We start from the raw sequence: 21,541 nt of genomic DNA, 5'->3' as shown, positions 1-21,541 counted from the left end.
CAGTTGTTGTTTGTTTCAGGGGTTTTTCCCTTCAATCTCCTCTTCAGGAGGTGCTCAATTGGGAGAAGGTCTTGTGATTGAATTGGCCTTCCACTTTTTCTCCCTAATGAAGCCCCGTTGTGCTGGCAGTGTGTTTTGTGTCATTGTCTTGCTGTATGATGAAGTTCCTCCCAATTAGTTTGGACGCATTTCTCCGTAAGTTGGCAGAGAGAATGTTTTTGTAGACTTCTGAATTCATCCTGCACCTACTATCATGAGTTACATCATCAATAAAGATTAGGGAGCCCACTCCAAAAGCAGCCATGCAAACCCAAGCTATGACACTTCATCCAGGGCGGCCTGTAGCGTAGTGGTTAAGGTAAATCACTGGGACACACAAGGTCGGTGGTTCTAATCCCAGTGTAGCCACAATAAGATCCGCACAGCCGTTGGGCCCTTGAGCAAGGCCCTTATCCCTGAATTGCTCCAGGGGAGGATTGTCTCCTGCTTAGTCTAGTCAACTGTATGTCGCTCTGGATAAAAGCGTCTGCTAAATGCCAGTAATGTAAGCCACAGTGCTTCACAGATGAGCTTGTATGTTTTGGATCATAAGCTGTTCCCTTCTTTCTCCACACTGTGGCCTTTCCATCACTTTGGTAGAAGTTAATCTTGGTCTCATCACTTCATGAAACTTTGTTCCTGAACTGTTGTGGCTCATCTCTGTACTTCTTTGCAAACTGTAATCTTGCCTTCCATTTCTTACTACTGATGAGGGGTTTGCATCTTGTGGTAAAGCCTCTATACTGCTGCTCTCTAAGTCTTCTTCGAACAATTGATTGAGATACTTTCACCCCTGCCCTGTGGAGATTGTTTGTGATGTCACTGACTGATGTTTTTGGGTTTTCATTCACAGCTCTCACAACGTTTCTGTCATTTGTCATCATTGTCCAAATGTTTTCCTTGGTTGACCTGTTCGATGTCTGTTGCTCAGTACACCAGTGGTTTCCCCTCTTTTCTAAGCTTGAAAGTGGCTTGCTTTTCTCCCAAAGACAGCTGTCTGATCTTCATATTGGTTCATATTTTCTAACACAAATCACAGGCAAAACCAAAGGCAAAAACCAAGAGTAGACATTTAGAACTATTTATTGCTTAACCAATCAATCTAACAGGACATATCTGGGCAACAAGAAACACCTGTCAGTCACATGTTCTAATACTTTGGAACTCTAGGATAACCTACATACATTATAAATAATGTAATAATCTTAGGCCTAAATCTGAGCAGTTTTCCAGCAATCAATCTGTTTCCAGCAATCAATCTGTTGTAATATGAATTCTATGCATGATTCAATTATTACACATTAAAATGCTTTACTTAAATTGCAGACCAATTGCAATTACTAATAGTAACTAATGTGAATGCTAAAAATGAATATGTCACTAGTTTTGAAGCTGATCTGAAACTAGCTTTGGAGCATTATGAATTCCTGATGTTAATTTCAAAAGTATTTTAGGAATTTGAAAATGTTTGCTTTTTGAAGAAACGAATTCAATGTTAATAATACAAATGTATACATTCTATAAAATATTGAAATGCCTAAAAACTGAATCTCAATTTAGTTTAAAAAACAATCAAGCATTTAATTATTTGACCTAGGTCAGTCATTATCTGATATATTTGATTCATGCATTAAGTTTCAAGATTATATTCTCTTTATGTCTATAATTTGCATAATAATTTGAAATTTCACACTGATAATAATAGGTCTGGCAGCCAGTGTCACAAATTCAGTATCACAACAATGACTGAATAAGTTCCCCATCGTGTGCTTTTGTAAAATGCCAAGTTGGTTTACAGGAATGAGTCTGGATAAGTGGGACACATGCATACTTCAAATATGATTTATTCTATACTTTTCTTCCGCCTAATTTAGGATAACCAATTGTATTCAGAGGCCATGTCATCCCCCATAAATTCCAGAAAGCACAGGACAGCATGCCTGCACTTTTAAAGTGTGTTTCACCACCCATTTTTCCACTCTGCACTCCACCGGCAGAACTGTACAGTCACCAGGTCAGAGAGGGGCAGCCCAAACTGTACACAGCTCATGCCATCACACACATGGAGCCTGCTCCATTAGAGCAGGGGGAAGTTACCCCAGGGCCTGGAGAGCTGGAGGGTCTGCTCCATGTTACACCCAAGAAACCAAGTGAGGTGTGTTAATTGGGTAATCAACTGCTTTAATTAATCAATTAAGTGCCAAGTACCAACAAAAACCAGCAGACCCTGCGGCTCCCCAGGAGTTGGTCATCCCTGCTCCAGAGGAAGTCACTGTGGTGTGATGAGACGGGGACAGCCCTGTAAACTGAAACCCCTCTCTCCCTGTGTGATGCTCTGGAGGAATTACGCGAGGCCCTGCAAGGCTGCCAAGTACAGCTGGCACTGCCACAGTCAGGATTTACGCCAGGGCATGGGGTGCATCGCTACAGTACTGCTACCCTGAGAAAAGCCCCCCCCCCCACACACACACACACACAGCCACCACAAACACAGAATCTTCACCACAGCCGAAGAGTTGCAATTACACAAAAACAAGCATTATCTTTGGAGTTGCACGAGGAGCAAGACTGCCAGCCTTGACCATCCAGGAGACAAACATGCATTCTTGCAGTTTCCTTCGTTGTATATAAATTAAACCACAGTAACAAAATGGATAAAACAAAGAACTCATTAGCCTGGCATATTGTCTCTGACTACTTTCTGTTCCACCAAGGCACTATGTTAAACGGCACCTGTAGTATTTAAGTTGCTGTATGGCTAAGTTACAAGTATCTTGTTATATGTGGGATATTGTCAATAGTGATTGACATTAATCAATATCAAATGTGATCTATAATACAGTTAAGCCCAGGGAAAAGTGTTTGGAACACAGCTTTGGAAAGATATATATTTACAAATTCCTGGTGTGTCAGCGCAAACAAACCCTCCCCTCCCCCCAGTAGTGGTTGGCACCAACTAAAAAGTAAATTGAAAGATAATTTGTTAATTGAATTACAGTATTGATTGTTCCAGGGACTTGACAGTGGTGAGGAAGCTACACAATTTCAGTGACAGTGGTGAGGAAGCTACACAATTTCATACATTTGCACTTTAGTTCAGGATATAAAAAAATATATATATATTCTGTAAGCATACTATGCTTAGGATAATAACTACGTATTTTACCCAATTGGATTAATCTATTAAATTTCCAGAGCTTCTGGCACCTTTTGAGTGTTTCTGGTTACCCTGTTTACGATTTCTTTTTAAACTGGAAATGGGCTTTAATATTTATGACTGGATTACATTAACATTTGTCCTCAGCTCCGAATAACAAATAAACACAGGTATCCAGTGCAACCACAAATTCGCCAGAATGTTTGAGAAGAAAAAAAACGAACACTTCCATTTAATTGAGTACATATGTTGACAAATTCTGGCCAAACCCAACCTAAATTGAAGAAACATTTTCCCTAATAAATATTGATTTTACAAAGCCTGTTTAACTTGAATTTAATATGTGGTATTTACATTTTGGGTGATTCATAAATATTACATCTACAAAAATACACATCCAAAATGCGTATAACTCCACAGTCATTTACAGGTAGCCTACAGTTATACTGAGCCAGCAAATACATATATATTGGTCTATTCGTGTAGAGTACTAACTTTTAATAATTGCTAAGCAGGTATAGGCGACCTTTTCAATTAACCACGTCTTTGAAGAACAATATGCATCTTATAGTTACATTTAAATGAGCTTTTAGTAAAAATAAAACAAATAATATTCGCATTTAAGAACAAGCCTAAAAGTGGTGCAATTATTGAAAAATAAATGAACTATCAATCAGCCACAAGTGACTGCGCAAAGTTTGTCTAAGGCTTTTTGAATCGAGTTTTCTTAAACTTATAGTCACACATAAAATACGACATTTAAAATATCCGCAACATATGTTTTAAGAAGAGTTGGCGAACCTACAGCCTAAATGGTGCTGCGGCTTTCAAGTTACAATACCTTACATAAGGGTGCAATAAGTACAAGCGAAGGTTTTCAGCCGATCGTCCAATGTGTCAGCTATTGCTAAGTATGTCATTTTTCATAGTTTGACGTAGTTGATTCTGAACTTCAGATTTTTGTATTTATGTTCATTAATTATGCCTCAAGTTAAAGCAAATCCATATACACGAATTTGGACTCACATTCTCTCTATTCTCTCTATATAAAGTCTATAATTTCAATTCTACCAATGACATGAAATATGGATAGGCTGTTTACGTATTGGTAGCGTGCTATAAAGTACACCAGACTGAACATAAACGAAAATGCATCAAAGAACCAAATTAGTCTATCTGTAATTTGCACGACACTTACCTTACTAAGGAATTGCTGTACAGTTCCCTTCTCCCGGTCAAATACGAGTTGCTTTAAGCGTATTCCCGAATCCCACATTTAATACGGCAGGTAATAAAACAACAGCATGGAGCTGCCACGTTTAACTTCGTTTATTTACCAGATCCAGAATGAAAATATGTTTGTTTTTAGTTTCGATTCGATAGGTAGCTCGCCTATTCAAGTGCTACGTAGCGCAGAACGTTCTCCCTCGATGTACCAACAAACTGTATTTTCAACTGGTCAGGAGCGAAACTGAGGTTGCATTGGACGCGGTCACGAACGAGTTCAACTGGTGGACTTCCACAGCGACGAAAAAAGATTACTTGAACGAAGTAGGCTATGTTTTTTACTTTTGTTCAGTTTATCTTTACTGACAATCTGTAATGCGGTTTATGATATTTTTTGTAGTAAAATATAAACACTTGCACTGCATACGTAAGCGAAAGGTTTTACAGGAAACCGAATGAAGTCATTTAGTGTGCACAAGCACACGCAACTGGTAACAAACTAATGTCATTGTGCCACCTTGTGGTTAATAGTAAAACAGTTTGGCCTACTGTATTTTCAAACGCTGGAAACAAAGTAAGCACATCTTAATTAATCGACAAATCTACGAAATGCAACCAAACTACACAACAAACGTGTAGCTAATTGCGAACGGGAGCTTCCACATGAAACAGGCATAGCGGTTCTGCATTATTTAAATAATAAAGTATGCCTAGCTTTGTGTGTGAAGGCAAAATAAATTAAATGTAAAAAATATATAGTTGATGACAGATACGGTCTTTGTTTCGTGTACAATTACAAAAATAACCAGGACAGCTGTAGATATAGATAAAATGTATTGGTTTCATTCGTTTTATAGACTGATCTTCTCTGAATAAGTTGCACAATTCCTTCAATAAACAAACCTATGTTTGTAAGTTCAACTTTGATGCATCGCTCATTGTACAAGTTTACGTGTATGCTGATCAAAACCGTCCAGTTAACTAACACATAAAGCGACAATGCAGTCAAGAATAAAATATCCAAATGATAACTGAACAAGGTAAGGCATGGCTAGAACAGACAGGAAGGTAGACAAAATCTTGCAGAACTGGACACACCCGGCTCATAAACCCTCAGGCTTTGCAATTTCACAGCCATCTGTGCATTTTGACTGCAGAATTCAGAGCAATATATATGGCATATTTATATAGCACCTTTATCCAAAGCGCCATACAATTGATGCTTCTCATTCACCCATTCATACACACACTGACACACTGACACACTGACGGCAATTGGCTGCCATGCAAGGCACCGGCCAGCTCATCAGGAGCATTTGGGGGTTTGGTGTCTTGCTCAGGGACACTTCGACACAGCCCGGGCGGGGGATCAAACCGGCAACCCTCCGATTGCCAGACGACTGCTCTTACTGCCTGAGCCATGTCACCCCTATATGTAGGAAGGCAGTAGAGCAGTATGTCGTCATTGGTTTAATGGGGTTCTTCCATGTTAGGGGGGGCTATAAAATAAAATAAATGAACAGAATCTCCACCATTAATACAAAATAAGTTATTTATTATCATACTTACATCTGTGGGGATATATTCAGATGAAAGAAACATGTGATGCTGACAGAGCTGTCAGCAACAGTTTCTTTCTCCTGGACTCTCCCAAATGGCCCAGAATCAGTTGCAGAAAATATCCCATTCCTGAGAATAACACTTACACAACATCAAACTCCAAACAGGTACAATGCTACATAAAAACACACAGGATTTGAAAAGGAGGAAAAACTGGGAAGTGGCGGTGTGCCCATGGAAAGCGCGAGACCTTGATGCAGTGATGTACGAATCGAACCCTGACCGTGCCAGTGTCGACTCTGCCTGGAACCCCACATGTTCGACAAATAATTATTCATGTAAAAGTGTGACTGTTCAGGCCTACCGTAAAACATACATTTATTTTCACCAGCCAATTAAATGATGGAAATGATGGAAATGATTTAACTGCATTCAACCCTGATGTATCATTAAAGCTTATAGCATAGTACTCGAGGGGGAAATAACAATGCTTTATACACATTTACACAAGTATTACACCCTCACATGCAACAAAAAGAATTATGAAAAGTGGCAAAGGTTTAAAGTCCTCAATTCAACAGAGATCACTTACACTGAACTAGTAAGGACCTGAAGTATTAAGTATATCATAGGACCCAAAGACATAAGCGGTTTGCATAAAAATCTGGAAATCATTTTCAAATCTGGAGCTTCCAAAACACAATTCTGGTAACTTAAAATCTTATAACTTGGAAGTTATTTAGAACCCATTAATATACAGTGTTTTTAGGCACTTAAAAATAAAGTTCTGTTCATATTCCCTTTTCAGTCAGAAGATTTCACGATTTAAGAAAAGGGGGAAAATACATGCTGATGCTCAATGCTGAAGTCCCTCTAACCTGAGATAGAAAGCAGGAATGAGCGTGTATGTGTGTGCGTGCAAAAGTATGCTCTTTGAAATACTAAAGCAACAGTGTCATTGCAGATGATGGACCATCAGTCTGGGCGACCATTTGGCCTTGGGGGGGTGGGGTTATGATGATTTCTCTTTCCTGGTTCTTGGTGAATCTGGCACATTGCCCAACGCTCCATTAATCGCATTCGGTCCTCCTGTCACAAAAAAAGAACCCTCAAATCCAGCTGAACAAACGCTAGAACAAAAACAACAACAAAAAACTTCAGCTTCCATTTTCCTTTCTTAATCTCTTGCCAAAAGAGAAAATGAAAGCAAATTCACTGACAGGACATAAGAGAATCACATTACTATTTATTGGCTTTAGTAGATCTTTTTCCAGGTGGAATTGGACCGCTTACACCATTTACTCAATTTATGTTATTTGCTCAAGGGTGGAACAACAGCACCCCCTCTGGTCATCATTATAGCTTGCTAATTGCTAGGCTTACCACTGCTCAAGCAAGCGCAGACAGAGAGATACCCAATCGCTTTCTGATGGATGTCTCCGCTCTGATGGCAGAGGGAGTTGTGGTTCAGCCTGTGGGTTGTGGTCAGTGCTCACCTCGGTCTCTCCTGGGCCTGCTGCTCCTCGGGGGAGCTGACTTCCGCAGCTGCTGCTGGAATTCCCGCCACCTGCGCAGCTGGACGTTGATGAACGTCCACACCATGAAGGCCTGCGTAGCGCAGATTCCTGCCAGCACCGCAACCCTGGGCAAAACACATACAAGCCAAATTAAAAGCGCATTCTAACAAAGTACAAATTTTTTCCCATGGGAATGATTCATTATCTATCTAATAAAATATTTTGCCAGCAAAAAAAAGTAAACAAAAGATCCCACGCCGCATGAATCATGGCACTTACCGAATCAACGGCATGTTAAAGTTTCCAGTGGTCAGATCTGGGCCTTGGTGTTCTGCCCCCGCTAGACCAAATCCCACAGTGAGAACAGACAGGGATAGGGTGAGGAGCCGACCAATGACGAAGAGCACCGCCCACACCGTGAACCTGCAATGGCCACAGGTTAGCTGCACCCACAAAACAGGTTACCCTTGCCTACCCTCGGACAGTGTAACAGTGCTGCAGGTTAGCTAATGTGCATTCACTGGCTGCAGTGCCACTGCTAGCCACCCATCCATCTCTCTAACAGAATTTGCCATTCCCCACTGGTTTGAACTAGTTTCCCCACTACAATGGAAACCAGTTGTTTAGAATAGGCTCGATATGGTTTGGCTCCCAAGTACATTTAAGAGTTAATGCCTCCATATGTGCCTCAGAGAAAACCGCATGTATCTGAGCCGAACACCCACATGTTCCATACTTGTGAGCCTATTTTCTATTTAATTATTTAATTGACTACAATCTCACTGGTTTGTACTTAATTTATTATTTTATACATTTTGTTACATTTTCAATAAAAATATATGGATAAACTCAAACTCAAATTTGTCATCTTCACTTCACTGGCTGGGCCAGAGGCAGGACACAGAGCGGTTGTGCTTGGGGACTCACCCAGCTTGGCGGCTCTCGTTGCTGAAGTAGATAAGGCGAGACACGTGGAAGAGAAGCTCCACAAAGTAGTGCAACACCATCAGTACCAATCCCAGCCGGTTCAGACTGTAGGACAAAACAATACAAATAAACCCCAAGATCAGGGATCTATAGCCCTGTTTGAGGAGAGCTGCAGGATTTCTGTATTTTTGTTCCACCATAAAATCAGTAACCAATTTAGACCCAAGGACCCAGGGGAGGCAACGATCTCTACAACCGACAGCTTTGAGTGATCCAGTAACAGTGAAAACCTGCGCACTCTGCGGCTCTCCAGGACTGCAGGACTCCTGGTCTAGCCACAGAAAACGAGCCCACGCCACCCCCCGTCAGAGTGCTTACTTTAGGATGTAGGCTCCTCCAATGTGCACCAGGTACAGGCTGATGTACAGCAGCTGGCGTGGAATGTCTTCCTGGATTTAAAACACACACACACACACATTCAAAAGAATAGTTAATCACAAATAAGAACAACTATTTTATTAAGAGAAGTGAATAGAAAACTGATAAAAAGCCTAACAGCTAGATTTTCATATAAAAACACACAGGCCATCTCACATTAGATCTGTGAGCAGTGTAATAATTAAACATGTATGTATGTAAATAACTACAGTCCTTCTATATTCAGCAGGCCGATGATCTAATGAGATCACAATTTAGGCATTTGTCCATATACTATGGTGTTGTGGGTTTCATGTCATGTTCATGTCAGAAGTCAGCCATAGACAGAGGTACAAGTGGTAATTTTAAGCATTGGAAGCCCTAACTTAAATCAATGTACAAGTTTGGAAGTGAATGGACAGGTGTGTGGCAGGCCCATCCCATTGGCGGACTCACATTCTTGGCTTTCTGAAAGTACAGCTCCGGCAGAGCATGGAGCCAGTAGGCCAGCTGTGAAATGTAGAAGAACTTCATCTGGAACCTGCTGGGAGGGGGAGCCACACTGTCACAATGCAATGTAAAGGTAAGATGGCGCATTCTCCCAACAAAACCCTTTTCTATTACACAAAAATTGACACCGTTCCTACCTAAAAATGGAAAAAAAAAAAATTGAATGCAGTAAAATATAGCCTTTGGATGATTGTGACAATGAGAACAGGTGTGAACAGCTCATTCAATGGATCAGGTCAGAACACAGAACTAAGAATTTATTCCTATAACATATTTTTTTTGTTTAGCATACATTTATCCAGGGTGACTTTCACAGCTGATCTTTTTACACATTACCATTTGCATGTTGTGTCTTGTTTAAGGGACTTGGTTATTCCTAGTGGAGAACAGTACATTCACACCCTTCAGCAAGGTGTGTATATTCTGTAAATATCCAGCTGTACAGACTGATAAAACAGAAAGTGTTATGAGCATAAGACAAGTGGTGGTGTTTCAGACATAAATATGATTTCCAATCTAATGATGATGAACAATGCATCTCTAGGGCTTCCAGTGGTGAGAGAGCAAACTACTCACGGCATTAAAGTGTGGGGGTAGCCTTCCCATAAATTTACAGGACTTGACATAAGATTTTCCTGAAACATAAATCACATTTTATGAATGAACAGGAAACCCAGGACATAAAAGAGAAAGTAATATACAAAATACTTTTCCCTAATGCATTTCACAGAACGGTTCATTTTCCTGTAACATACACAATCAACACATTGATGCTGTTGTTTATTACATCTGAACGACGAACATCTGAAACGTTTGTGGTCACTGCTAAACCTATGTTTTTTTTTACCTTCAATATTTTTTTTACTATATGCACCAATATAATGTGGTTGCAATGACCTGTTGTAAAAAGGCATTAAAAACAACTGAGAGATAATAAAAAGTAATCATTTATTTTTAAATGCGCAAGTGAACATAGTGGCTAGCCATCCCCTCTCCTTTTCCAACTGGCAGAAACTTAAATAGGCTGAGCCAAACAGTTTCACCTGGGTTTCAATGAACACAATGTGAGTTTAAATTTAAAAAAATAACCAATTAATTGAATACTGGAGGCTGGTGAAGGGCCACTCTTTCACACCGATCCTTTTCTGGGAAAAGTACTCACCGAGAGGAGTATGCTAATTCCCCATCCACAGGACAGGAGGTAGAAGGCACTCAGCTGACCGGATTCATCAAACTTGGTGTGTTTGATCTTGGATAGATGCATCTTCCTGTTAATTTTCTTCACATGGCCACAGACATAGATGCACCGAGAAGAAAACATTCAAATCAACGCATGCATGTGTACTGTATGTGTACATGTCCCGGCATGACAACATGTACAGTAAAAGGCTTTTCAGGTTTCAAGATACTAAGTTAAATGAGAGTTAGAGAGACAGAGGCTGTGGCACTCACATCTAGCAGACACTCCTGTATGACTGCATGGAAAATGATGGCTATCAGCATATAGAAGAACACAGTGGCCATGTCCTTTGGGCCATGATGGAAGTAATTGACAGCCAACTCCTCCTGGCCCTCTAGGAGAGAGAAATCAACACTGCTACACCTCAACAGTTTTGGGGGGGCTACCTTTTCCATTACATGCCCCCCCCCCCCCATCAGTGTTGGTGTTATTATTATTATTATTATTATTATTATTGGTGTTACAGGTGCATTACAATTTCTCAATTCTCTAACAAACAAACTCACCATTTGTAGATATGGTGACATTATGCTGAACGGTTATGAACAAACCAGCCACATGAGAAGTAACCTGGATCAACAAAAAAACAAAACAAAAGCAGACCTCACCAATGGAGCCGATGGATCAGCTACGTAACAAGTGCAGTCTTCTTTTAGCTACTATGCAGGTCTATTAATATGAGAATATGTCTTGAGCACTACATACTTGTTGTGACCTCACCTTGAATATTTACTAGTTATTGGGTGGTAATAAATGAAAAAATAAAAGAAAATTCATCGGCTATCCCATATGACATTTGTGACTGATGTCCTGCAAATCTAATATATAAATAACATTTGCTGAAAATATATTGATAGAAATAACTAAATGTCATCAATGTAAGAACTGTTTTTTTCCTGACCTGAAAACCCTTATTTGTCACTGACCAAACTGCAAATTTAAATAATTAATTTAGTAATTAATTTTATCATTGAAAAATGATCACAAAAATGGTCCCCAATTTTTACATCACAACCAAAACACAGACTGTTTGAGACTGTTTGAGTCTGTGAAGTGAGCCTGCTTGTAGCCCCCCCCCCCCAGCCAGGAAACCAGACTGCCAATTCCAAATTCTGACTTTTAGACACATCATATAAGTTTTCAAAGACAAAAAAGATTAAAAAGAAAAAATGAAGAAGTAAAAGAAAGGTGCACCAATTCATATTAAAGAATACAATTAAAGTGATGTGAAAGAATAATATCAGATTATAGGAAGCGTTAGATTGCAGTTACTGCTGCAAAGGGTGGTGCAATGAGCACAGGGGTGATTCCGGTGTTTGAAAACTTTTTAATTCAAGAAATGAAATAGTAATTTAAAAAGTGTGTTTTCTGTTTACTCAGGTTCCCTTTTTCTAATATTACATTTAGTCTAAAGACCGCAACTGAAATAATCCATTTAAAAAAAATCTAAGATATTGTGCTGGTGAGGGTTTATAAAATCTGTTAAATTAGAATATATGAAATCTAATTTTAAAAGCCATTTTCAAGGTGGTGAATTTAAAATTTTAATTTGGATGTGATTTCATTTCAGCAGGGCTTCAATTATGTTTCGGTATGCTTCGGTATGTTTTATGTTTTGGAGCAGTTAGTAAATACATCCTGATTCTGAAAAAAAATTACACGATAATGCACTGTGCATATAGTATATTAATATATCTTAGATTACGTGTAACACATGATTTTGTAAGAATACAATTTGTCACTTTTTTCAAACCCTCAATTCGCACTTCCGTAGAAACGCCTAAAAGGTAAAACGTCACCAAACACCCATACGACCTTAAATCACAAAGAAACGCGATAACGATGTTATAAGGTTCCGACCCAGCCTGACACTGATCAATGCTCCGTCTGTAATCCATCCTTTATTAAAATGTCGACTGTACCATCACGTTGAAATACGACATTACCTGACACCCTCAGTACAACTGCAGGTACGTCGTAACCAATGCGCTGCATGTGACGTCAGTCAGCATCATTCATTTGACGGATGTTATTATGCACAGTGCATAGCACCAAGTTATTTTTGCACGTATTGCAACCCACGTCAGACCCTTTCACTAGTGGGTCCCCTTAGCTCGATCACTGCGCTCATATATCGCCTGTCTAGCCAGTAACAGCAATGATGAACGATAAAGTGTTGATATGGAAAAACGAAACGAATTAGACCCTAATAAAATATTTGGTCAAAAGGACATCGTGTGACTTTCCATTTTCATCTGATAAACTGACGAGGTAATTTGCTTGCTGGCTACCATTTGTTTTTCATTTGAATGTATCCAGAACAATGCACTGCAAGAGATGCTTTTGCAGCAATGCGAATCTGCAGGTCTGGGTAAACGAATTAACATGGAATTTTGCAAATGCGCCTCCTTACCTCAAACAACAGCCCAAGAACGAGGAGCAATGCAAGGCAGGAAACAATATCAGCATGATTCTGGATAATAAACTCGTGGCTCAGTATAGGTGGGTTCTTGTTCTTTTTTCTGATTCCCATGGTTGTTCACACCTAGCTAATCCTGCGTATATCGCAACTTTCCGTTGCCGTTTTCACACCTCTGGGTAAAAAAAGGGAAACGTCCACAACGATGTTTTCTCAGCCCCCTCGCTCCAGCCCAGCTGAGTTCTCTCTCCGTGAGCCGCGCTGACAGCTCGCTCGCTGACCACCCAGCGGCTCCACAGTACAGCACCGCCGCCACGTGAGATTTGTGTTTGAGAAAGGATTCTTGACAGCCTTACAGCACCCTTGTAATTATAGCGCCCCCTCCCAAACCGGAGGTTTTAACGGACTGGTCTGGAAATCCTTAATTTCACCAGTAAATCAGAGAACTATTAATTTTCCAGACGACATAGGAAATAAGACGAGCGTAGAATGCAAAACTTCTGTACTTCCATGTGTAGCTAAATATGCATTCTTTGAACAACCTGTTAATGTGCTGACAGGGGATGCATGTACTCAGTAGGAGCTACTAACTAATTTAGGTTGTGCACATGTAAACCTACCAGTTTATGATAAATGAGCATGACTCACCTTAGCAAAGGCAAGTCTAGTGTGAGAGTGTGCAAAATTGTAAACACCTGTTTGCTTGTTACCTGATCTGGCTAGCACAAATGTGCAATACATTACGCTAAACAATAAATGTTCATAAAACTGTATGACTTTATGGAAAAAGCAAGTAATTTTCCCAGATTCAACTATGATTTTCTGCTCTTTGAATAACTTAATGCCATAGTCATGATAAATTCATACACTCACACACATTTTTGACAAAAAACAACTTTAGTGTACTGAAACATGTACATGGTTTACCCTGTGAATGACAGGCAGTGATCTCAATCTCATTCTGAGTTTAACAATAGAAGATACTGATCATTTTAGTAGCCGTCTACATCATGGCTCCTATAAACTGGGAGACTGATCTGTGACTCCTACAGGAAGTGTTTGCATCATGGCTAGCAGGTTCATTTCGCTCACTCCTGTTGTATTCAAGAACTATATCAAATCCTTACTACATTAATTGCTCTGAACATATTGCCCCTCATCAGAAAGCAGGAGCATTTTCTGTGACAGCATATACACTGTCACAGAAAGCTTGAGAGTAATAATTCCTAGTTATGTTTTTCCTTAAAACTGAATGCATGTCAGTTTCAAACACATCTCTTATTTTTACTGCATGAGCAAAAATTGTATTTTGCTGCCATCTACTGTAAAGGGAAAACATTGTATTGATAAATGTCACATTTTAGGCAGAGATAGTTATTTGAGTATCTAGGATGTTTTTAGCATTTGCCCTTTTGCTACTCAGAAAAGCATCTTCATGACAGTCTTCTGTAAAAAGCGCTGTACAAATAATATTCAATTGAATTGAATGTCAGAACAGAACAGCAGATGAATGCGCTCAGATGAAAGTCAATTTTGTGTATGTGCAAAAATCAAGTTGTAGTATAAAAATAGTAATTAAGTACTATTTAATAAGTAACCCTGCACACTGAAATACTAGGACCAACACACTAGTTCCAAAATCTAATTTATTATGAGTCCAGCATAACGGTGCTGGTGAAAAATAACTATATACCTTTTGCATTTCATTGCTTGTTCACCTGCACCTTTAACTTGGGCACTGACGTAATACATCAGACACATTTTTGGAACTAGTGTATAGGTCCTAGTATTTCAGTGTGCAGAATTACTTGTCCTTTCAGATTTGCAGTGTGTATAATTACATTTCTATAAACTACAGAAAAGAAAATCCCAGTTTTAATGAAGTGTAATTTACAGAAACCCAGGCACATAGAAGCTGGAAAAATCCTGTTATGTTCTCAGAGTTTGCTCGTCCATCTGCTGCATTGATGTGATTCATTTTCTGCAGAAAGAGACAGGAAAGACATCAAAAGGCCACACCGGGAATATATCAGGTATGACACACCACTCGAGGACACCAGGTGCTGAGGATATCACAGACTTACGAAACCTCAAGAATATGCACTGGAGCCCCATTCCAGAGCTACTGTTATTACTCTGGGAATCCCTCCAGTCAAAAGCTGCTTGGTAACAATCCTGACTAATTCACAGCATTATCCTGGCATCAGAATGAGATTTGATGCAAAATAACGTGAATCATACTACAGGGATGTGGTAATGTATCAGATTTTTGTCTAGGCCTAATATCTGTGGCTAAACAGTACATTTAACGGCCCTACAGACACTCCTGGCCTCTGACTTGAGCAGAGCAAGCACAATGACCTACCACATCTTATTTCACCCTCTTTTTCCAGTTTCTTCAGGTGATGCACAAGATTCACTTCAGCTGCTCTGTGAAGATATTCGGGTGTGTCCTGATTTTAACAAACAAACAGACATCGGTATTAATACCTGTGAAACCATTCACTTCTATTTTTGGTTTGAGAATGAAGACTTTTAAGAAATGACTGAGGACCATGGACCATTACTGAAATATACTTGCAGGGATACATTGTAGGGTGAGACTATGTTCCGTCACAACTAGGCTAACGGGTATAAGCTTGGCTAGTTCACCAGTAAGCACTGCAAGGGTCAGTAAAGCTCATGGCCTTCCAGCAGGTTACCATGACATCAGGTCTAAAATTAGGACATTACCTTGGCTTCAGTTAAGGATGAGTTTCAAACGCTGCATATGTACATTTCACATTATATTTAAACTACAACCGTTTTTTTCTGAATACCAACTATTAAAAGCATGCACATTCCCTTCTGCAGATGAACAACAGGGGAGTGATTATTCTGGTGAGTGAAAGCAGATTTACGTACAGTACCTTGTACACCACTTTTACGAGCTCTGAGGAGGTGAATTCCTTCCCAGCACTGCTCTGGAGAACGCTCAGAATCTGCTGCTCTCGGAGGTTCCTGTGGGTGATGTACTCCTGGATTTTACTGCCTGCATCCTGCACCACAGGCCCGTGCCCTATAGCGGTTAGCATAGCATAAGTGAGATATCTTCATGGATTCTGCTCTCATTGTTTCCACTATGCGTTTGACCTGCAGATGTCCTAACGGCACTGGAGCCAACCTGGTATCTACATAACTATGATGAACTTTATTAATAATATACAGATCATCCTGTGATGTCGAGGCAATCTCTCCCTTGTCCTGTACCGATCTGAGCACATTGTTTACTAGGATTTTCCCTACTTACCAATTTAAAAAAAGGTTTCTCCTCCATTTTTGCTTATCTTTTGCCACTTTCCCCATTTCATCTTTTCGAACCCCACCATAGATAACTTCAGTACATACATGACTCTACCGATAATCTTATTAACTGATAGTAAGTGCCTCCGCATATCTGCATCTGCTAAATGCGGTTAGGGGACTGGGCTGTAAGATCAATTCCCAGCTGGGGTGCTCCCGTTATATTCTTGAGCATGGTACTTGACCTGGATTGATTCAGTGGAATATCTAGCAGTATAAATCGAGTTCATGTAAAAATGTATAGTGTACATGTAAAATCATTGTAAATGGAAGAAAAGAGAGAGAACCTGGGTATATCAAGACTGCCCTGGAGTCCAGGATTATCTGCAGAGATTTCATGTAATCGTACAGGTCCTCGAAAACTGCCGTCCCTTCCCCCAGAATGCAGTCTCCCGAGAACACTGCCTGTTCCTCCTCCAGCACCAGAGCCATGTGGTCATCCGTGTGGCCGGGTGTGAAGAGGACCCTGCAGGGGCAAGGAGGCAGAACAGTGTGGAAATAAGTCCAGGCTCCACGGTGTAGTGTTTGGGGCTTCCCACTCAATTACCCCTGAAAGTCCCAATGAGTCTCTGCAACCTCAAGCGCCTCAACTTTCCTCACTGCACAATCCAACATATAGTCTCCATACTCCAAAATCAAACAGGCTGCTGAAACTACTACGGCACACTCTCAAATTCCTGTTGGAGATTTGAGAGTTCAATAAAATGAATCTTCTGCTGTTTTCTATGGCATTATTATAAATGAAGGCCAAGACTGTTTCTATTCACTGCTTCAAAACAGGAAGTCAACGAGCCTTGAAAATAGTCAGTTTCTTAGTTTGGGCTTGGAGGCAAATTATGGATATGTCACAGACCTAGAGACCTACACCTACCATTATAAACCTTTTCTGTAAGATTTTATCTTGTAGTGATGAATAATCTTTGTCAACATTGAGGTTCAAGCTCACTCACTTCAGCGTCGCACCCTCTGTTGCTATGACATCCCCGTCCTTCAGGTAACAGTACTTTTTCCCATCCGTTGTTAATTCTTCAATGGGCGGAGTTCGAGGAAGTTTGCTAACCCGAAGCTCACAATCTTAAAGGATAAAAAGCAAATGGAAGGTTTTCTATATTCAAAGGAAAAGTAACCCCTAATTCTTTCTAGTTTCAACTGTGTAAATGGTCAGAGATTAAACTCCCACTGTAACTTGCAAAAACTTTATTATTAAATGACCAACATTTCAGAAATAAAATCACCAGTTTACTTTAACGATCACAGACATCAGGTGTATACAATTGTTAATCCTCAACAGGTGATGTAGGTTATTTAATCTCGTTGCCCTCAGCCTACAATAGTGTCTGCCTCCAATTACCAATCCCAGATAGATGGTATAAAATAAAACCCACTCTTACATTTATGAGTCAAGCAGCAAGAAGTAAAAACACATTAGAGAGCATATGTGTAAAGCATATCCATAATTGTGTTAATGGTGCAATTAATCCAAGATGAACAGTTATTCAGCTGTAAACAGATTCTGTACTTTTCTGAAAGCAATGGCATGAGGTCAACAAAAAAAAAAGTAGATACTTCTAGCTCACCTGCGGAGACATCCCGACAAACGTCTGACACCCCTCCCGTATGATCGTGATGCCAATGCGTTACGATGATCTCTTGAATCGCGGTGTTGAATTGGCTCAAGGCTCGTTTTAAACAGCTGATATACTCAGGGATTGAAGGCTCTCCGGTGTCTATCAGGACCCGTCTGAAAAATACAAAATGCACCAAGAAGCAGAAATAAAATCATAATGTTACGGTTGGTTTTAACAAGCTCTGGTGTCAAGCGAACATTGCAGATTGCAGATTTAAGATTAAGAGTGCGGCAGCATTTTGAACCAGTACAATCAACCACAGACGCAGAATAGAGATTAAGAGGGTTTAAGATAGCCATGGCCTCTTGAAAGAGGTGGATTCTCTGACGTTGTGAAGGGAGACAGGGCAATGTGGCAGTTGCGCTACATGTGCAGCCGTAAAGCATTGAAACAAGAGGGTATATCTATTGTATGTAGATACATTACATTATTGGCATTTGGCAGACGCTCTTATCCAGAGCGACGTACAGTTGAATTCCACGGCAGCAATGTGAAAGGCTGATCTCAAATTACATGGAATTTATGGTTACGGTTATTCCTGCTAAAGGTGGTGCAACCAGTTAAGTTTAAGGGGGCAAATACTTTTTCCACAGGTGTGATATGGGCGTCGGATAACTTTTTTGAATCAGTTTCCCTTTGTCTAATATAAAGCTTTTCCAGAAGATCTAAAAATAAATAAATAAAATTACAAATATGCAATACAGGAAATCAGGAAAAAAAAAAAAAAATTACGACACACATGACGTTACACACCGTAACGGTTTGCGACAATACAAAGTGTACAATTCGGCAGCAACGAAATAGTTCCTAGGTTGGATAATTTTCAGCGTACATGAAAATGAAATGCTAAGTTAAATTAACTTCAACTTCAACTCTATTTTAGCTAAAGAATTTTTTTTTAAAAAGATACAGTTGTCACATAGTGAGCAAGCTAGATACACTGGCATAAACTAGCAAGATTTCTGAGGTTAGCCAAATTAACTACCTGGGTATCATTTTCACCATTTCGCCATGACATCTCTAGTTCAGCTCAAATGCAATACCATGAACGTTAATTATGAGGCTACTGGCTAGGCAGGCTACCTTTTCCCCGTTCCGACCAAGTACGTATTCGTACCCTGAAGTGTCATGGGTCCAGGATTACAGCCAAGGATGCGAACAACTCTGGACGACAGTTGCTCTATACGTGGTAAAACTGTAGCCATTTTACTCTCAGTCCGTAACACAACCAGACAAACAGCGAGAAAGCAATGAAACCTTTGAGCTCATCGAATGAGCTTCACCTACAACTCTACTGAGGAGATCAATGTTTTTCCTTTCAGTTTATCACGCTGCAATCACTTCACAATAATGCAACAGAGCCCCCTGGTGGACTCAGTTCAGACACCCCCAGGCACGGCCAAGGCGGAGTAGTCGAACGCAACGGAACTGTAACTTGTCACACATTTTTATGGAACATATCTGCGCCAGAATTCAAAATTGGTTTTCATTCGATACACACAAACACCATGACAAAAAGTAAATGAAATAATGTGTTTGTTACTTTTTTCCTGCTTATTACTTTGTTAAATGTATTATTCCGGACGATTATTTATGTCACACTTCTACAGTACTAAAATGTCATCCTCACCATACCATAAGCCATTCACAAATAAATACATGAATAAATAAAACATGCAGAACAGTCTACTGCCTTCTACTGTGAACCCTCAGAAGTTGGTCAAGGAATTACCACACTCACCTTAATTCATACAGACGTGTTGATAGAAATATAATCTCCGGGGTCTGTTTTTCATTTGTTGATCATGATCATGATGTCTCTTTATCATAAGGACCATGACCAACCCAAGACATGTAGCTTGTATTCTGCTTGCATTCTGACTCAAATTTGGTAACAAGAACGCATAGACACCACCACCATACGTAACCACTTCTCTGGTTTTGGGTCATTGGCAGAGAATTTCCTAATTTGGTACAGGCTGTACAATGATCTTCTTCAATCAAAGAAATTCCTGTTCATTAAAGAACCGGTGATGTCAGAGTAGGAAACAAAGTGGGTTACGTCCAATTTCACTGACGGAGGCCCGGACTACATGCTTCACAGAGGATCTGTAAATAAAGTCCACATGCGACAAAGGAAGAAATATTTCTGGGGAAAATGTGTCCATATAATCACATCTTCAATTCTAGGAAATGTCATTATTTAATTTCCGCAAGAACACAGCCTGTTTACAACCTTTACCCTTAAAACGTCTTGTGCTGGTAAACTCCAGTTTTTAGCTGCCAACAAGCACAACCTTTCAAATGGGAACTTTTTTAATTTGGCAACAGTATTGGATTGAAATCATGGCAGTCTACGCATCTTTATGACTCAACTGAATTGAACATGCATTGTTATATATTATCTAGGCGTGTGGTTCCCTTGCCCAGAATATATTGCCTAGCCTTTGTATCTCACAAAGCAGCTTGATTGCTGATCAAGGACAAGTAGCTCAGATTGTGTTGCTCCTGACATGGTACAACCGGGTTTTAATGATGTTATCGCCACATGCTGCTTTGACCACAACACCATCAGAGTTTCATGGGATTGCTTTCATGGCAGTCCATTTTACTGGATGAAAGACAGACGGCACGTATCTCTTGGGCCTGCTCCTACAGTAACAGCAATGATGGATTGTGGAGCATATTTGTTTATTTATTTTAGGCTAGTCATAGGGATATGGCAAAATGATACATATGAGATCCCCCAGGAGGTGGCTGTCGGGAACTAAGGGTGAACTTATAAATGAGCATTGCTTGCCCAGAGCAAACATCAAGGCCATGGAAGCTGTAAATTGCCGGTCTGTTGCATAAAGTTAGATTCTACTCTGATTCATTGCAATCGTAAATTTATTTACGGCTGTTCCATCTTCAGGGGAATTACCATTAAAACCACTATTTAAAAAAAAAGTTTTTCTCTGTGATACAATATAAGTAATGTTTTCATCAGACTTCACCTTGTAAATCATCAGGAGAGTGAATGAAAATATTTGACTTACAATGAGTTCACTTCAGTGGTTTAATTCAATGGCATTCTGTGGCATTAAAGAACGCAGGCATAAAATATAATGCATTGCACCGTGAACAATTTGTTATTTTAATGCATAGTAATGCAATGCAATGCATACTTAACTGATAGTATGTGCATCTTTATTGAGTCTATCAAATGGTTATGATAATGAATACACAGAATTTATTATCTATGAAATCTCTACCACCCAGGATATATGTCTAGATTGCCATCTCAGACACTTATGGTTCCAGACATACTGTGACACAGGCATTACTGTAGTTATTCATTTCCGTGGAAGAGGTGAGAGAAGGGGGCTGTTGGTGACATTGTTATGGTTTATTCCAGAGTTGCTGTTGTTTTCATTTTTGTCCCCAATCAGTCCCCCAGGTCCTTAATAATAATTTAGTCACTAAATTAGGGCAGTGGTGGGCAAGGTCGGCTGTATCTGTTTCTGTTTTTCTGGCCTTAAGTACTTAATTAGCCATAACATTTACACCATCTGACAT

General features: G+C 39.8%; 3 protein-coding genes across 5 annotated transcripts in view; all 3 read right to left on the bottom strand.

The window, feature by feature from the left end:
- The window catches only part of LOC133137151 (nuclear receptor coactivator 2-like), a 42,495-nt gene extending 37,879 nt beyond the window's left edge, over window positions 1-4,616 (bottom strand). The window contains exon 1 of the mRNA XM_061255224.1: window positions 4,395-4,616. The gene's annotated coding sequence lies outside the window, so the exon portion shown is untranslated. The remainder of the gene's footprint in view (window positions 1-4,394) is intronic.
- A 1,377-nt stretch (window positions 4,617-5,993) lies between these two features.
- Window positions 5,994-13,333, bottom strand: LOC133137063 (translocating chain-associated membrane protein 1-like). 3 transcript variants are annotated; one of them, XM_061255074.1, is made up of 11 exons: window positions 13,008-13,333; window positions 11,101-11,164; window positions 10,807-10,928; window positions 10,517-10,633; window positions 9,931-9,989; window positions 9,301-9,406; window positions 8,806-8,876; window positions 8,428-8,532; window positions 7,780-7,923; window positions 7,480-7,625; window positions 5,994-7,072 (listed from the first exon to the last, which is right to left on the bottom strand). In XM_061255074.1, exons 1-11 carry the CDS (start codon window positions 13,125-13,127, stop codon window positions 6,996-6,998), a joined length of 1,131 nt encoding a protein of 376 aa, XP_061111058.1. In that variant the 5' UTR covers window positions 13,128-13,333; the 3' UTR covers window positions 5,994-6,995. The 3 variants fall into 3 exon arrangements, with proteins under 3 accessions (XP_061111058.1, XP_061111059.1, XP_061111060.1); XM_061255075.1 differs by having other exon boundaries at window positions 9,301-9,388; XM_061255076.1 differs by having other exon boundaries at window positions 9,301-9,385.
- Window positions 13,334-13,772: 439 nt separating this feature from the next.
- lactb2 (lactamase, beta 2) lies at window positions 13,773-19,329 on the bottom strand. The gene is made up of 7 exons (XM_061255495.1): window positions 19,067-19,329; window positions 17,933-18,096; window positions 17,306-17,429; window positions 16,643-16,821; window positions 15,923-16,071; window positions 15,379-15,466; window positions 13,773-14,994 (listed from the first exon to the last, which is right to left on the bottom strand). Exons 1-7 carry the CDS (start codon window positions 19,186-19,188, stop codon window positions 14,951-14,953), a joined length of 870 nt encoding a protein of 289 aa, XP_061111479.1. The 5' UTR covers window positions 19,189-19,329; the 3' UTR covers window positions 13,773-14,950.
- Window positions 19,330-21,541: the final 2,212 nt, after the last annotated feature.

This window comes from Conger conger, chromosome 9 (assembly GCF_963514075.1).
Source record: "Conger conger chromosome 9, fConCon1.1, whole genome shotgun sequence".
In the NCBI taxonomy this organism is placed as follows: domain Eukaryota; kingdom Metazoa; phylum Chordata; class Actinopteri; order Anguilliformes; family Congridae; genus Conger; species Conger conger.
This window is presented reverse-complemented; position numbering and strand designations above follow the sequence as displayed.

Bases quoted from the DNA above. Each gene is read 5' to 3' on its own strand.
- LOC133137063 (XM_061255074.1), bottom strand. From the start codon at position 13,127: ATGGGAATCAGAAAAAAGAACAAGAACCCACCTATACTGAGCCACGAG. The intron at 7,626-7,779 runs GTAAGTGCCATG...TGTTTTGCCCAG, and splicing joins TTTAACATGCCGTTGATTCG to GGTTGCGGTGCTGGCAGGAA. The intron at 7,073-7,479 runs GTGAGCACTGAC...TTTTTGTGACAG, and splicing joins CAGGCCCAGGAGAGACCGAG to GAGGACCGAATGCGATTAAT.
- lactb2 (XM_061255495.1), bottom strand. From the start codon at position 19,188: ATGGCTACAGTTTTACCACGTATAGAGCAACTGTCGTCCAGAGTTGTT. The intron at 18,097-19,066 runs GTAGCCTGCCTA...TGTATTTTTCAG, and splicing joins TTGGTCGGAACGGGGAAAAG to ACGGGTCCTGATAGACACCG. The intron at 16,072-16,642 runs GTTCTCTCTCTT...TAACCGCTATAG, and splicing joins GGCAGTCTTGATATACCCAG to GGCACGGGCCTGTGGTGCAG.